The sequence below is a fragment of the Equus przewalskii genome, chromosome 3, assembly GCF_037783145.1.
Source record: "Equus przewalskii isolate Varuska chromosome 3, EquPr2, whole genome shotgun sequence".
NCBI lineage: Eukaryota > Metazoa > Chordata > Mammalia > Perissodactyla > Equidae > Equus > Equus przewalskii.
In genome coordinates, this window is record NC_091833.1 from 99,460,117 (window position 1) to 99,475,589 (window position 15,473).

Sequence of the window (15,473 nt, forward strand, 5' to 3'; positions counted from 1 at the left end):
GCTTGATGAGCAGTGCCAGGTCGGTGCCCGGTACCCAAACCTAAAAACCCAGGGCCGCTGAAGTGGAGCGTGCAAACGTAACCACTACACCACCACACCACCAGGCCGGCCCCAGTAGTTGACTTTTGATCCTTACAATAACTGAGATCTCAAAAATTGAACTTCCTTGAGCTTTACACAAATGTATAAGTGGAAGTCATCTTCATTTTGATGAAACTGTTTCTGAATACAGAAATGGGTATCATTCTTAAAAAAGTCTCTTTAAGCTCACATCTATAAGATAATTACTCTAAGCAAATAACACCTGCACTTCTCATTCCTAAATCTCAAAGGCCAGAATACAATGGAGTGATCCTTTCAAAGCTCTATGAGAAAACGATTTCCTTTTCAGAATCCTATACTCCCTCAAAACCATCAATTAAAAGTGAAGGTTGGAGAAAAGATACAAAAGGATGCAGAAAGTTTATCTTTACATATCTGCTTTCTCAAGAAGTTACCGGAGGGTATTTTCCATCAGAAAGAGTAAATGAATCAAAAACAGAGGAGACGCTGGAAGTCTGAATCTAATTCATGAAAGCTGTGAAGAAAATGCCTGTGTGGCAGCTGGCGGGAGAGCTGAAACCCAACATCCAGACTGAGGCAGAGGGATGGAAGACTAACGAAGCAGGCATCAGGAACAGAGGGAACCCAAAGATATGCTACTACCCTCAAGACAGGGAAAGAACCTAAGGATGTGCTAAAAACGACAGACAATGCAAGAAAAAAGAAAGCAGATAAAGTCTAGGAAAACAAAACAAACTCAAACAAAGAATAATTTCTAAAACTTGGTAAATGAAAGAAATGCAGTATAATCATACAATTTAGAAAATATGCAGGTGATTTATAGAAGAACTGAAAACAGAAACAGTTACAAGAGTTAAAAGGATTCCCTCTGGAGAGAGGACTTAAGAGTGAGGATAGATGGGACAGGAAAATATGCTTTATCAAATTGCTCTGCTACCGGCTTGTTTTAATCAAGTAAAGGTATAATTTTCATAAAAACAAAAACTCATTTTAAGAAAATCATGACAATTTGCTAGGTTCTTATTTATAAGTAAAAGCCACATAAAATGGAGGAAGATTGGCACAGATGTTAGTTCAGCAACAATCGTCCTCACTAAATAAATAAATACATGAATAAAGTTTAAAAAGTAAAATAATCTCAGGTTAATGATTCCAGGCATCCCCAGTACTTACTGAAGAAGTTCATTTGCCTTGAGTATGAAAGAACCCACAGCCGTAATGGCATCTAAAGGGAAATAATTAAATATCATTTGTTAAATAAGTAAAGTGTGTTTAAGGTATTCTATTAAGAAATTAAATTACTACCTTCAATTCCTGCAGCATCTAGTCCAAGAGGTTCATATTTTTGCTTCCATGAAGCCATTCCTTTCAGTTCACTCAAATGGTATAATAAAGACTCTGAGCCACTAGCAAAACCGAGCAGAAATAAATTAGTATGGCAGCCATCATCAAGGTGGCAGGCAGCTACTACTCTGCCTGAACATTTCTAAATTTTCAGAAATAAAAACTGAAAGTAATTTTTTCTTTGTATGACAAATTATTTCTCAAAATTATCTCTAAAAACTGTAGATCATTTGGTTGTCACAACTACTGAGATGAGTACATGACCACAAGATTAAATTCTGTAAGATCAAATTACGTTCCACAGTTAGTCTTGGCCCTTTTAAGACAGTCATATGATCATCCTGTTCACCCAACAGCTATATATTCAATATTCAACATTCAAGAAATATTTATTAAGCTCCAACTTTAGGTCAGGCCCTGTGCTAGATACTGGGCACACATGGTGAACTAAACGCAAGGGTCCTCGTGGCACCGAAGCTAATGCGGGGATAGTCATAACCACACAATGAGACAGCGTATCATTTCAACCATCACAAATGCCTTGAAGGAAATGCAGAGTGCAGCTATAACAGAAGAATCTCATCTAATCTAATGGGGATTAGGGAAGGCATCTCTGAACAAGTGATATCTGAGCTGAGAGCTGAAGAGTCTAAGTGAAGAGCAGGGTGGGAGTGTTCCAGAAGGCAAAAGGGATGTACAAACGCCCTGGGTAGGAGAAAAACTGTCACATTTGGGAAGGCCACCAGGGTGGGTGAAGCAGAAAGGCAGGTGTGCTAAAGGCTATGCAAAGGTCTTGGTGCTAAGAGCAATGGGAAGGCACTGCAAGTTCTCAAGCAAGAGCAACATGATCAGATGGCCTGTGGAGAAGACATCCGGGGGGGCACAGTGCGGACTGGAGGAGACCAGGCCAGAGGGTACGGCAGCAATCCGAGGGAGCGGTGATGCAGCTTGCTTCAGGGACTCAGCATACAGGGACTTATCAAAATTTAAGTCACACACTGAGCATCCACCTGCAAACTGCTTCACCGAGGCAGCTGTGGCTAGAAACAGCATGAGATGAAGATTGGGACAAAGTCTTGGTTCTGACACTTAGTAACTCTGGGCCAGCCACATGACCATTCTGAACTTCAGTTTCTTCTTGTGTAAAATGAGGATAATCATAACCAACATCTTGCTGAGGTGGTAAATGCAAAAATACATAATGTGCTTTGTAAACGATAGAATATAAAAATATACTTAATTTCACTGCTCAAAAAAGGGTATATGCCCTATTTAAAATATACTTCATGGTTTTCTGGTTGAGAAAAAAGCCCAGACAGGGCCTAGCCTGGAGAAAAGATGTTGGGAAATTTGTTCAGAAGGCAGAATTATATCATTACTGACTCTAAACCATGGGCACTCCAAGATTTCCCTCAGATGCCAAAGCAACAATTTTAGCTAGAAAAGGCTCAAAAAGAGAATGCCAGATGATGAAGAGAAGGTTGCAGAAAACAGACCGATGCCAAGTACGTGTAGATGCAATACCAAAAAATTCTGCATCACCTTCTTACCTCTGTAAGTGACTTATAACCAGTTTTTGTATACTGGAATACGATGACTCTATAGACTGGCCAAGTTTTTTTAAGCCCTAAATAAGAGAAGACAATACATTTAGCATACAAATAAGATACTATACACAATTCTAAAAAAAATTAAGAATGTGTTCACAGCCATTTAAATACAAAGATACTTTAACTGCACCTTCACTGTTAACTGGTTCATTAAGAGGGTCTGAAGCTCAGCACTACAATGAAAAAGAAGTATTTTTAGTCTTTTGTATTCAAATCTGAATGCATCACTTAAAACTTTTAAATGTCAAAGTATAAACAAGATTTTTAAAGAAAAATAAACAAAAAGAAATAGCCCAACAAAAATTAAGACTTTGTTGTACTCACAAAGGAACAGACAGAAAAGGAAACAAAGTCCAGAAACAGACTGAAGTATAGATGAGAATGTACTATATGCTAAAATGGCATTTCCTATCAGTAAGGAGAAAGTGTAATACTCGATAAGTTACACTCAATTATCTAAACATTTAGGAAAAAAGAAGTTAGTTTTCCACAGCATATAATCAAATAAAGCACATCTGGAACATGTAAATGGAATAAAACAAACCATAAAAAAAACTCTAGAAGAAAATACAGATCAATCTTTAAATACTCTTAAGATGGGAAAGGTCATTTTAAGAGTAATGCTAAGGAAAATACTATAAAAAAGACTGATTTGGCTATGTACAATTTTTAAAATTTTTATACATTTAAAAAATACATACACTATATATAGTATACTCACACAAAATAATCACATTTACATAAAAAAGTACGTGCAAAGAAAAGCCTGGAAAGATATATACTATTTTTTTTTGTTCTTGTGCACCAGAATTTTCTTTTTTTTTTACAATAGGAATTACTTCTGAAATAAAAAAACTACTTTACAAAAATAATGAAAAGCAAGAGTACTTAAGAGGAGTTTACCACCTTGCTTTGCCCCACAACAGCAAGTGCATGAACTCATCTTGCACTGATGTAGTTGTGTTCTTTTCCTAGACAAAATGATAAAATCATGATATGTATTTTTTAAATCACAAGCATATTTATTCAAAATTACAGGAGCACAACTCCTTTTCTTTTCCTTACCCTTCCTTCAAATCCATATGTAAACTGATTATCTGAATATCAGTTACTGGAAAACAGCCAGTCAGCTCTTCTAACACCTGCCCGTACTCCCCAAGCCCCACCTGTTCCACTTCACAGCCCTGTCTCCACCTAAGCTGCACCAGTGGGAAGAGACTCCTTTCCCTCTGAGCAAGTGGTTTGAGGTTAGACCAACACATTTGAAAGAAATCATGATCTTAGCCTTTTATGAATCAGATCGATTGTTCTCAAATACCTCATAATATAAATAAGGATATGCCTTCTTTAACTCCTTCTATGGGAAACACCAGTTACATTACCTGCACAAACTTGGTGAGACGAGAATCCATCTGCATTAGTATTTCTTCCCATGCTTCACACATACATGTCAGTGATAAATTTATATACTATTAGCAAGAAGAAAATATTAAAATAGTAAAAAAGATTTAAATCAATATGCTAACTAAATAATATGTACTTCTTACTGTCAATTGTCTCAAAAGAAATCCAGAATTCACTTTTAACTCAGTTAAGCCTAAGAGAGAGAAGACCATAGCTAACACCTGATAATCCCTTAACTATCAAACATTCTTAAGTTTTTATCTGGCAAAACAGATATCCTCCAGCTTTTTACTTGTAAGATATGTTTTATGTATACTAAGTGTTAAAATGCTGGTTTGGTCAGCTATTTGATTTTCAAACAGGATCCTTAAATAAGACACTGATTTCCAGAAATCTTTGACATCAAGTAAATCAGTGACTGAAAATAAAGGCCATGATTCTTTGCAGCTCCTCTATCCAGACGCAGAGTTGATTTCTCCAGTCCTTGAATCTGGGCGGGCCTCGTGTCTTGCTATGACCAACACAACGCAGCAGAAGTGACACTGTCAGTCCAAGGCCTCAAAAGGCTTTTTTGCACACTTCCACTCAACACCCCTGCCACTGCCACCACTTCTTAAACAAGCCTGGGCTAGCCTGCTGGGAGATGAGGAATGTAAAGCCTAGAGAAAGCCATGAGAGCTAAGGGACATTTAGATCAGCCGCTGACCACCAACGTACGGCCAAGCCCAGCCAATATTAGCTGAACCTGGCCCAGATCAACAGAACCTTACAGCTGAGCCCAGCCTGAATTGTAGACTAAAACACAGCCCCTACAGAATCATGAGCTAATTTGGGGCGAGTTTATCATGCACAAAAGCTAACTGATACGATGACTGTTTTCCATAATACTTTACTTGCAATAAAACTTTTAAAATTCCAAAATGTTATCTTGTTTGTGGGAATATTTTTAAAAATTTAAACCACTTTTTTCTTTCAAAGAAATAGAGATGGGTGGGAGTAGATTTTCAATTAAATTTCTTTTTCTTGCTTTAATGGATATATAAGATTATCAGACTAGACACCTCTACCACAGATAGATAGCTTTATAAAATAAAATTTTCATTTTTTTTATTTACAGAGCGTTAGAAATCTATAGTAAATATTCACATTAAACAAGCTACAAATAAATACCTGTAAAAGAGCCGAAATGTGAGTAAACTTTCTGGCCATTCGAGTTACTTCAGGTAGGAAAGAGTACAATAGATTGGTTTCAAGCTGTAAAAACAAAATAATGAAGTTAGTCATAATCAGATGCACTTACTTCTTTTAAAGATAAATCAGTCCCTCCCACTCAAAAAAAAAACCCTGTAACTGAGAAGAGTCAAGGTCCAGCTACATATCAGCAAGACTATCAGAGTTCCGCTCCCTTTGAGTGTTAACAGCCTGGAGATGAACAGAACATAACCTCAGCATTTTCTAATCTGCTGTGTTTAACTGCTCACAGATCACTCTCTCTAGGTTAGCAAGCTATCCTCTCTACAGTAGCTCGCCGGAATAAACATAAGAATCTATTTCCTAACACTATTATGAGGAATTTAAAAAATGATCACAAACATGTAAAAATTTTTAAAGGAATTACAGGCTATTGCTAAATACAAATTAAATATCTATTACAATCGTATGTGAATTACATCTCAACAAAGCTGCTGTTAAAAAATACCTATTATACACTTCAAAGAAATAGTGAGTCATTTTATTACAGCACCAAATGCAATCCTGGAAATCACATTTTCACAGAACCTTAAGATGAAAAGCAAAGATGAACAAGCGTTCCAGAGAATCAGGAAGTCAAGAGTTCTCTGATGCTCTGAATGCAACAATAAACACTGGAAAGCACTATACACATTGCATCTTGCATCTTTTTTGTTCTACTTTTGTTTGAGAGTTCACGCATACTTAGGCTAAGTGGCTGGGTTATTTGAGATGAAAATTTGGGGAAGATTTTCTTGAAGGCAAGGCTACAATCTAAATATAGGAGGCCAAAGAGTTTCCACAATCCACTATACAAACAACACAATAAAAAAGGTTTTTCCCAACATTAAGTGACCATCTTACACAAGAAGCAATGCACTGGTTAAGAGAACCGACTCTGGAGCCAGACTGCCCAGCATCACTTTCCAATTCTGTGACACTGAGCAAGTTCCACAGTTTCTCTGTGTACCCATTTACTGATCTATAAAATGGGGATGATAACTGTACTGACCTATTAGGTTACTGTGAGGATTCAAATGAATTAATTACATGGAATCGCTCAGTATTTGGCACATATTAAAGGAGTAATAAATATTAGCTTTTATTCTCAATTAATGTGGTCATTAATAGACTATCTACTGTTTTTATGAAAAACTATACTGGGCCATGGGAACAATAACAAGGTATTGACTATACTAAGATTCTGTATATAAGAATTAAAAGCTCCAAGTCAATTTTTTGGCTTTGTTTTGTTTCCAGGACCACTAGAATCCAGTGATATATATGATAAAAAGCTATAAAACCTTTAAAAAATATATTTACTCTCTACTGCTATAGGCTTCAGTACTCACCTGAAAGTATGAAACTTCTGAAGCACCAGTGGCAGAAACCTCTGTGACCACTGATAATGATTTCAAATCACTTGATAAACACAATGCAAGACAAGTACCAACAATCTGTAAAACAGGAAAATCCCCCCAGTCTGTTTAGTATTATTGCTAGGTGGCATATGCCTAGGATAATACACGAAGCAGAAATCCAGAGCTCTGAGAAGTAGAAACACACACACCTAGCTACATACACCACATAGCAGATGAAGGTAGGCATCCACCTCGTCAAAGGACAGAAAAACACACACGCCCACCCCTCACCCCCATCATGGGTCCCAAACCAAGCACTGGAGAACCAACATATTCCACACAGTCTACGGTATTTTTTACCCGTTTAGGGAATGGTAAGAAGAAGATGAAAAAGCTATGGAGAAGACTGACTGAACAAGCACCGTAGACTCAGTACTGAGCATAAGACTGCGTCTGATAACTTTAATCACATTTCACTGACAAACCGGAGCTCCCATCTACCACAGGCTAGACAAACATTAAATCATAATCAAGTGTATCATCGCAATCTTTTGGTGAAGGAGAAAAAAACTTTAATTCCACTAATCTTCATGGATTATTTTATCTTACTAACAAAATTATCCTCAACACTTAAGAACAAATAATTCCAATAACTGAACCTGAGGAAAAAAAACAGTGTTTTATTCTTTTTCCATAAATCAGTTAGCTGCTATATTCTAAGGGACATGATACAAAAAATTTTCAAGAAAAGACTTACCCCTGTGACTCGAGCAATTTTGAACATTCCATAAGCATAAAGCTCAATAAATCCAGAGCCTCCTCCAAGGACGAGAATATTAAGCCTAATTAAAAGTAATTCAACAACTTGAGGACAACAGAGAAGAGGAGTTCTCAAACCAAGAGAGAAGCTGTTCTGCTCTCACGTCATCTGCGTGCTACGGCTTCCCCGTGAGGAGCTGAAACACCAAACAAACTCCCCAAAGCGCAACAGCCAATCACATTGGGCTTACTTTTTTTTTTCCCCAAAGGAACAACATAAATTTTTTCTAGCCTAAATTAAAAGCAGTTCACAGTAAAATAAAACTATACTATTTTAACAATGACTGTATTTATATACTCTCAATAACAAAACAATTCTTTTCACAGCTAATACCAAGCGCCATCAGTTTTATCATGGCTCAGATACTAAATGTATTAAATGGGTTTAAAGAACTTGAATACTTAAAGTTAAATTTCTGAAATTAGTACTTCTATCCTCCTTTACTTATTAAAGTAAACAAAGGTACATTATAATATTATTAAAACTTGACAAAATCAAAGACCACAAAATAAAAACATGTTAATACCAGATATTAATTTGTCAGCAAGGAAATAATATGACAAATAAAGGAACTGACCTTAAAACTCTGCAAATTGCCTCAAATATTAATTTTAAGAAATTAGACTTGTTATTTAAGATATCTGCAAGATTTACCTGACGTCTCCCAAAAGCTTAATAATTTCATCAGAATTTTCTTCACTGAAATGTAAAAATAAATCGAGTTATCTTTCAACTCTTTTAAATAACAAAAGATTGTCTTACTTGAAAATAAAAAAAGCATAACTTACCTAAATATTTTTGAGGTGTTGCTATAACTAGAAAAACGGAGATTAGGGTAAAAAAATACTCTTAATAGAAACACATTTTTTAAAATGCACAAGAAAATTGTCACAGTGTTAAAAATAAAGGAAAGAGAAATCCACAAGATAAATCCCAGTGAAATTAAATTCTGATACTTACTTTTTTGGCAATGTAGGTAATTTAGGTAAGAGAAGATTTGATTCATCCTCGGCATTATAAAAGGATGTTAGAACACTAAAAAGAAAAAAAACAAGCATTATAAAAACACCAACTTTACTTCTCTTTCCAGTAAAAAAAAAAACGCTAATTTTTTAAAAAGCTGCCGAGTTTTATATATTATGCATTACCAAGTAAACAAATGCCACACATATTTTACCAGTGTAAAACAGTCACTGTAACAATCACAAATGAGAAACAGAAAAGTAGTAAATTCTTCCTTTATAAAGGGCTTTATTTCTGCAAAAAAATCAGCCTACCCACTTTACTTTTAGAGGAACAAATATTAAGAAATAATTTCCTCAGCATATGAATTATTTAGATACTGAGAATTTATGATTTCTTAACTCTCATCTAAAAACCAACACTAAACATATGAGTATCAAGAGTACTTGTAAAGAACACTGCAATTATTATACCATTTAATTATGGGTTCTATGACTTATACACATATGGAGATTTGACAACCCAGCAAGTATACAAGACTACATCATGCGTGTCGAAAAAGTCTGATTTATCCCTTTTTCTTTCTTAATTCTACCTCCAAATAAGGTTGGAAATAAAGGAATGAGCAAGTGAAAAGGTAGTGACTCAACAAGCATTTTTTCCCACTTTAACACATAGCAGCTGTCCTGAGAGACTCTAGAATCTCCACCTAACGTGTCTAAACTGTCAGGAGAAAGAGTGTCAGGAATACACTTAGCAGGTAACTGGACTGGCACGGAAATCACACGGTACACTCTGCTTGCCGACCTATAAATTCACGTGATTGTCTGCAATCTGTGATTACTCCATGAAGGGTTAATCACTGTTTAGTCTACAGTGAATTCCAAACCCCAGGCTAGATCCTTGCTATCCAGTTCTTTCCAGGCCCCCCTACAGAAAGCTGTCAAATAATATTCAGCATTTACAAACTCATTTGCTATTAACTTAAAATTTAATTAGAAAGAAAAAGCTAATGGCGAGAAAATTATCACATTTCCTCAAAAAAGAAACAATTTTTTTTTCAGTATTAGCTAAACCCATGGATCCCTTAGGCCATCTTTACTACAAACCTGGTCTATTACTTGACTATGTAGACAAAGGTAAAATTATTTTCATGTAACAAGAAACCCACTGAGACCGTGGACACAGAAAGAATCCGGTCAGCATCAAAACAGAATGCTCAATTTAGCATTTTTCATCCTCTAAGAATACTTACTAAGACACAAAAAACCAAAGCTCCAGATGAAATATATAGTGAAAAGGAAAACAGAACTTCAATTTCCTAATCAGTAATTTTAATTAATTATTTGAAAGTATAAGTCATTAACATAAACTACTAAAAGTAACTAAAGAGAAAAGAAAAATCTTCGCCATTCAGGCATTATTATTTCAATAAGAAAACACATTTTTTCAGAGCAAAAAAAAACTATAACAAAGCATTAAAAAATTTCACCTTGATAAACTTAAAACAAAAAGGTAAATGCAACGCTCACATACTCAACATTCAGATACTCCTAAGTTTCCATTATGAAAAATGATAATTTCACCAACGTCCCATTGTGACTAGAGGAGTTCTTCTTTATTACTCTACCTGCTTTCCACAGTCACTTCCATCCAATGCATACAAGAAACTGGAGCTTCCACAGAAAAGGAGTGCAAGCTTTCAGGTTTTTCCACATCACACAAAACAATTTTTTTGGTATCAGCAAGAGCAAAGGCCAAAACTAAAAGAAGGTAAGAAGAAATAATCAGAATAAATTAGAGAAACATCTGAAAGGAGTAAATGGGTATTTCACGCCTTGCTCAGTTTTTTTATTTTAAATACACTGAAATCATAGGAACTATTTGAACTAAAAATCCTTCAAGTAATGTTTTAAAAACTAAAAAGATTCCTTGCACATAGTTACGCTATCATCTACGCTTATTTTGAAGCACTCAGATTCTCACAAGTGACCTACTTTCTCGTGTACAGTACTTAACACCCTACATTTCACAGCCTCTAGACTGGAACCCCACTGCCAAGCAGAAAACAGAACAAGTCTCAACAGACAGACATCAATATCGTATCACCAAGAGATACTGGTCCCGTAAACATGCCTAAAAGGTAAGAAGTGATTCCATCTGCCTTGTTCTGGAAAGGCTTTTTTTCCCCTTGTTTGTTTCCAACCCTTAGTGAGAAACAAGGCCATCAAACACTGATGAATCGTCTTCTTTGACTGTGGCTGAATTATCGCGTACCGTTTCTCTACGTAAGTTATTAACATCTCCTAACATATCAAATATAAGAATTTCTAAATAGAGGTCTGTGAGTTTCACCGTACACCAAGACATGCAACTTTGCTAGCTGTGAGGCAGCCCTGGCCTCCTCCTCTCCACAACAACTTAAAGCAATCTGGAAATAATTACCTAATGAAACCTTATTTTACTGTCCAAAAACAGGAGACATATTTTTTAATGATAAAAATATCATCTACTTAAATACATTTTAACACACAGTGACTTTCCTGACTTCTTTGTGACATCCTGCTGTTTGGGGATGAATAGTTCAAGATCTCAAAATGTTTACTTACAAAAGTCCTCTAATTTTACACATACTCTTTTGTCAAAAAATAAAAGATAAAACAGGAGCAGAACAAAATGTGTACAGATAGGAATAGCTATCTGTAAGTGATAGACTTTCAGGGCATTTTTACATACTTAGTCATATTTATCTAGGAAAAAATTAAGCAATGAGGAGTACAAACCATTTTACAAAAACAATTCCGCTTTTTTTCTTAAAACACCAATAATACAGATGAACTTGAAGCTGTACGATTTACAGTATTTTAATGTACTGACCATATGCGTACAACAGCTCAAATAACAACTGTCATTGTAAACAACACATGGAAGAGGAGAGTTCAGACATCAGAGCCCTAACAAGTTACAAGGTAACAAGCTACAACATAAAGGGCACCAGCAGGAGAAAGATCATAAAGAAATGCAAGGAACGGGGCCAGAGCTGACAGTCCTTCTGGTGAGGCAAACATACATGCAAAGAGAATATTTATGAACTACACATTTAATGCTAAATTACATTTTCGTGAGAAAAAGGCCATGACGGCACTGAAGTGACTGGGGAGTGGCAGGTGAAGCCTGGGCCTAATGGTGCAGGACAAGACAGCTGAAAGAACAAAACCAAAGTATTTTGCATTTCCCTCAGATTTCATTTTAGAGTTGTCTTTGCCAAGAAGTCAGATTTCATTTTAGAGATATCTATACCTAGAAACAAGATGCTAGAATTAATATGAGTTCTACGAAAATACTTCAAAGCATTCTAAAAAGCAAAGCTCCCCAAACTGGTACTTAGAATTCCAGTATATAACAGGAATAATAAATTCTGGAAATAAGCTTTCCTTACAGAATATTTTTGTGAAAAACAAAACAGTATTTTTTATAATACTATCATTACGTTTGCCATCTGGTCTCCAAGCCAGACACGTCACTTCCTTTCCTGTATTTTCATTCGGTGGAAAACTCCAAACTCGATGAAAACTTGCAAGTCGATGAAGTAAAACCTAAGACAAAACAGATATAATGGCAGAAAATAAAAATCCATTCCCGAAAATAAAATAAACCTGTATCTCCACTACAGATTTTTAAACTATCATCTCTTGAGTATAATACTTAGCTATCAGAAGAAATTAGAAGAATTCATTCTGTGTCTGCATGAACTTAAGATATTTTCAAAGAAATGGTGAAACAAGAAGGTCTAATTTAACCCTGTACCCTACACATTTTCCTATCTTTTATGTCAACAGGAAACTTACCTATTGAGAAGTCTGTCCAAGAAGATGACGAAAAGAAAGAACACAGATAGCACTAGAAAGGTAGCTGTAATATAGTCAAATAACACTAAACTTGGAATCAGACAACTTGGCATCTAGCTTCAGCTGTGTCACTTACTGGCCATGGATCTTGGACAAGTCACTTAGCCAATCTAAATGCCCATTTCTATACAGGTAAATTCCCACCTTGCAAGGTTAAGATGAAGCCCCTTGTGCTTCAAAACTAAGACTGCCCCTATTCCGTCCTCTATTATCACCACTGAAAATAAGGGAGAAAAGGACTCAGAATTGCACGTGCTCCTGAAGATCCCGCCACACCCTAGTTCCCCACACTCACAGCTTTACCACCACTCTCTGCCCGCACAACGTCCTTCACTCCTGGTTACATCAATCACCACAGGGAAGCCGGGATGCCCAAGGAATCGCTCATCCCTGAGACTCAGTGCTCTTTCCTGAGCCCCCCTCTGCCACTCCTTACGCCTGAAGCCCTTCCTCTGTGCTCCAGAATTCACGGTCAGGTATCGTCAGGATCCCCTACACCTTCATTCTCTTCTCTGAACTGTGCTTCTCACCAAGGACACTGCTTCCCTGCGGCAGTCTCAGGCAGTGGCTGTTGTGCAGCCCACATCCCCTGGACTAGCGCTGGGCTGAGATGAAGTAGGTTTCCTCCTTGATGCTCCATGCCATTGCTGGATGATTTTTCTTCTCTAAAATCCTCTAAATTTGAATCACATGCAACCAGACCATACCACCCGCTATTCCTTTTAACTGGAGTCATCTACAGACCCCTAGGCCGTTCCCCTCATTCCTTGAAGATTTGAACTCCTGGCTCACTCACTGTTTCCCATACTATTCATCATCATTCTTTGTGATTTCAACAACTACAAAATCCTGGCTTTTTAGTTCTAAAATAGCTCTCCTCCAATGATCACATCTTCTACCTGACTTCAGTCACTCCCAGGGTCACGCCCTTGACCTTACCATTTTCAACAACTACAATGCTACCATAACCTGTTTCAAACCTCCTGCTTTCCATCCACCACCTCTATCTTTCCAGCTCATCCCTACTAATACTCAACTCCAATTCTTCAACCTCACCAAGCCTTACAACCTATTGATTCTACCATCTATTCGTTGTTTTTCACCCCACCCGTGCCCTCATTTGCCTCCTTAATAAGGTTAGAATCCAGGGTTCATCATTGCAATAACTCCTGTTCCATATAACTTAACTTTCTTGTATCTCTCTTGCTTTATCATACTTCCAAAACAACCCTGCTTAAACCCAACCATGCCTGCACCCACAGAGCTGAACAGAATAGCAAAGACACATACAGTCACGCTCACTGGTTTCCCTCAAACTACAACACACTAAACTTGGGTGGCTCTTAACACTAACCAGCAATCTTACTAGGTTTCCCCAGTCCACCTGCCTCGTCAGCTTTCTCATACCTCTCCTTTCTCCACAAACTTCCAATATTTTCTTCTCCATCCTCACTCCTAGGTAGTGCTCCTTCTTCACTGAGAAAATGGAACTAACAAGTGCCCACTATCACATCTAACGGATCACAGTGATGCCCCTATTCTCTCCCTTCCCTCCTGTTGCTGTGGCTGTACTATCTGCACCCCTCTCTAGAGCCATGACAGACTCCAAAGCACCCTGGCAGAGGAGGGAGACTAGATGATCTGATGGAGGGCCTGAGAAAGTGGACATCAATAACCTGGGGACGGGGTCATGGCAGGGAACACAGCGATGCAGCTTTGAAAGCGGCTAAGTTTCTCTGGTTGCCCAGTTTTCCTAATCACCTCGTTTCCAAGTTTGGCTGCACCCAACACAAGTCTCACCTGGCCAGTTAACAATCAGGCAACCCACCAAAAGGCCAAAGGAGGAAAGATGCACAGGTGAAGGTTTCCTTACAAAACTGCTGTCAGGAACAAATAACTCTAAGCAGAAAGTTGGGCACAACCGGGTTATACTTGATGAAGTGTGATACAGCCTGAACTAGAAATGCTGACAACACTCATGCACATCCCATCAGCAATTCAGGAAAGCTTCACTCCCTGTTTAATTTAAAGGGATTTTTAATGGGATGTGGCTATCCAACACACAGTATAAAATATGGACAACAGAATAAAGATTCTTAAACATATCCTCTGTGGCAGCTACATGCGTGCACATTTGCAGCTAAAGTTTGACAATAACTCATCTTTCTCCTGCTACTCAACTGTAGGCAAACTTGGGACAGTGTCTGTGGATCTACTACTATGTCTAGCTCATGAGTGACACACCGTGGGCTTTTAAAAAGCCCATTTAACAAATAAGTGACTAAAAAGACTTGGGGATGCAGGATTGTATGATCACGTTAAGCTATGCGAAAACTGTTGTTTTCGCCATACAATAAGGCAAATGGGCATATAAGTTATTTTTCCCGTATGTGGTCCCCTATACTTTCACTTATAGTTTATAGATGGCCTGGAAGGGAGGGGCGGGGTAGACAGCTGGCTCGGCAAGTCCACAGAAGGGGAAACTGAGGCCACGGCAGTCTGTGACGCGCTGGCTGCCCTCAGGCTCCACGCCGGCTCACTCACCTCGCCCGCAGTGTTGGCCAAGGCAATGAGATCCCGCTTGGGTGACCAGACCAGGAAAATGATCTCCTGCGGCAGCTGCTTCTCTCCCACCACCCGGAAGGACGGGAAACAGGTCGGAAAGCGCAACATGGGGGCGGCCCTGCAACGACACCCCAGTCGGAGGCCGGCAGGGGCCACCGGCCCGCCCTCGCCCCCAGCCCTCTCCGGAGAGCCCCCACCGCAGCGG

General features: G+C 37.9%; 1 protein-coding gene across 2 annotated transcripts in view; it reads right to left on the bottom strand.

Moving 5' to 3' along the window:
• Nucleotides 1-15,473, bottom strand: part of ANAPC4 (anaphase promoting complex subunit 4) — a 48,409-nt gene that overhangs the window by 32,637 nt on the left and 299 nt on the right. For both annotated transcript variants that reach the window (XM_070613043.1, XM_008513785.2), the window contains exons 2-16: nucleotides 15,248-15,386; nucleotides 12,286-12,391; nucleotides 10,426-10,558; nucleotides 8,793-8,867; nucleotides 8,621-8,647; nucleotides 8,487-8,531; nucleotides 7,770-7,854; nucleotides 7,004-7,108; nucleotides 5,592-5,675; nucleotides 4,400-4,486; nucleotides 3,924-3,988; nucleotides 3,148-3,190; nucleotides 2,958-3,034; nucleotides 1,369-1,469; nucleotides 1,237-1,288 (exon numbers count right to left, since the gene is read on the bottom strand). In XM_070613043.1, the coding sequence (XP_070469144.1) occupies nucleotides 1,237-1,288; nucleotides 1,369-1,469; nucleotides 2,958-3,034; nucleotides 3,148-3,190; nucleotides 3,924-3,988; nucleotides 4,400-4,486; nucleotides 5,592-5,675; nucleotides 7,004-7,108; nucleotides 7,770-7,854; nucleotides 8,487-8,531; nucleotides 8,621-8,647; nucleotides 8,793-8,867; nucleotides 10,426-10,558; nucleotides 12,286-12,391; nucleotides 15,248-15,376 (1,214 nt within the window). In that variant the 5' untranslated portion in view covers nucleotides 15,377-15,386. The remainder of the gene's footprint in view (nucleotides 1-1,236; nucleotides 1,289-1,368; nucleotides 1,470-2,957; nucleotides 3,035-3,147; nucleotides 3,191-3,923; nucleotides 3,989-4,399; nucleotides 4,487-5,591; nucleotides 5,676-7,003; nucleotides 7,109-7,769; nucleotides 7,855-8,486; nucleotides 8,532-8,620; nucleotides 8,648-8,792; nucleotides 8,868-10,425; nucleotides 10,559-12,285; nucleotides 12,392-15,247; nucleotides 15,387-15,473) is intronic.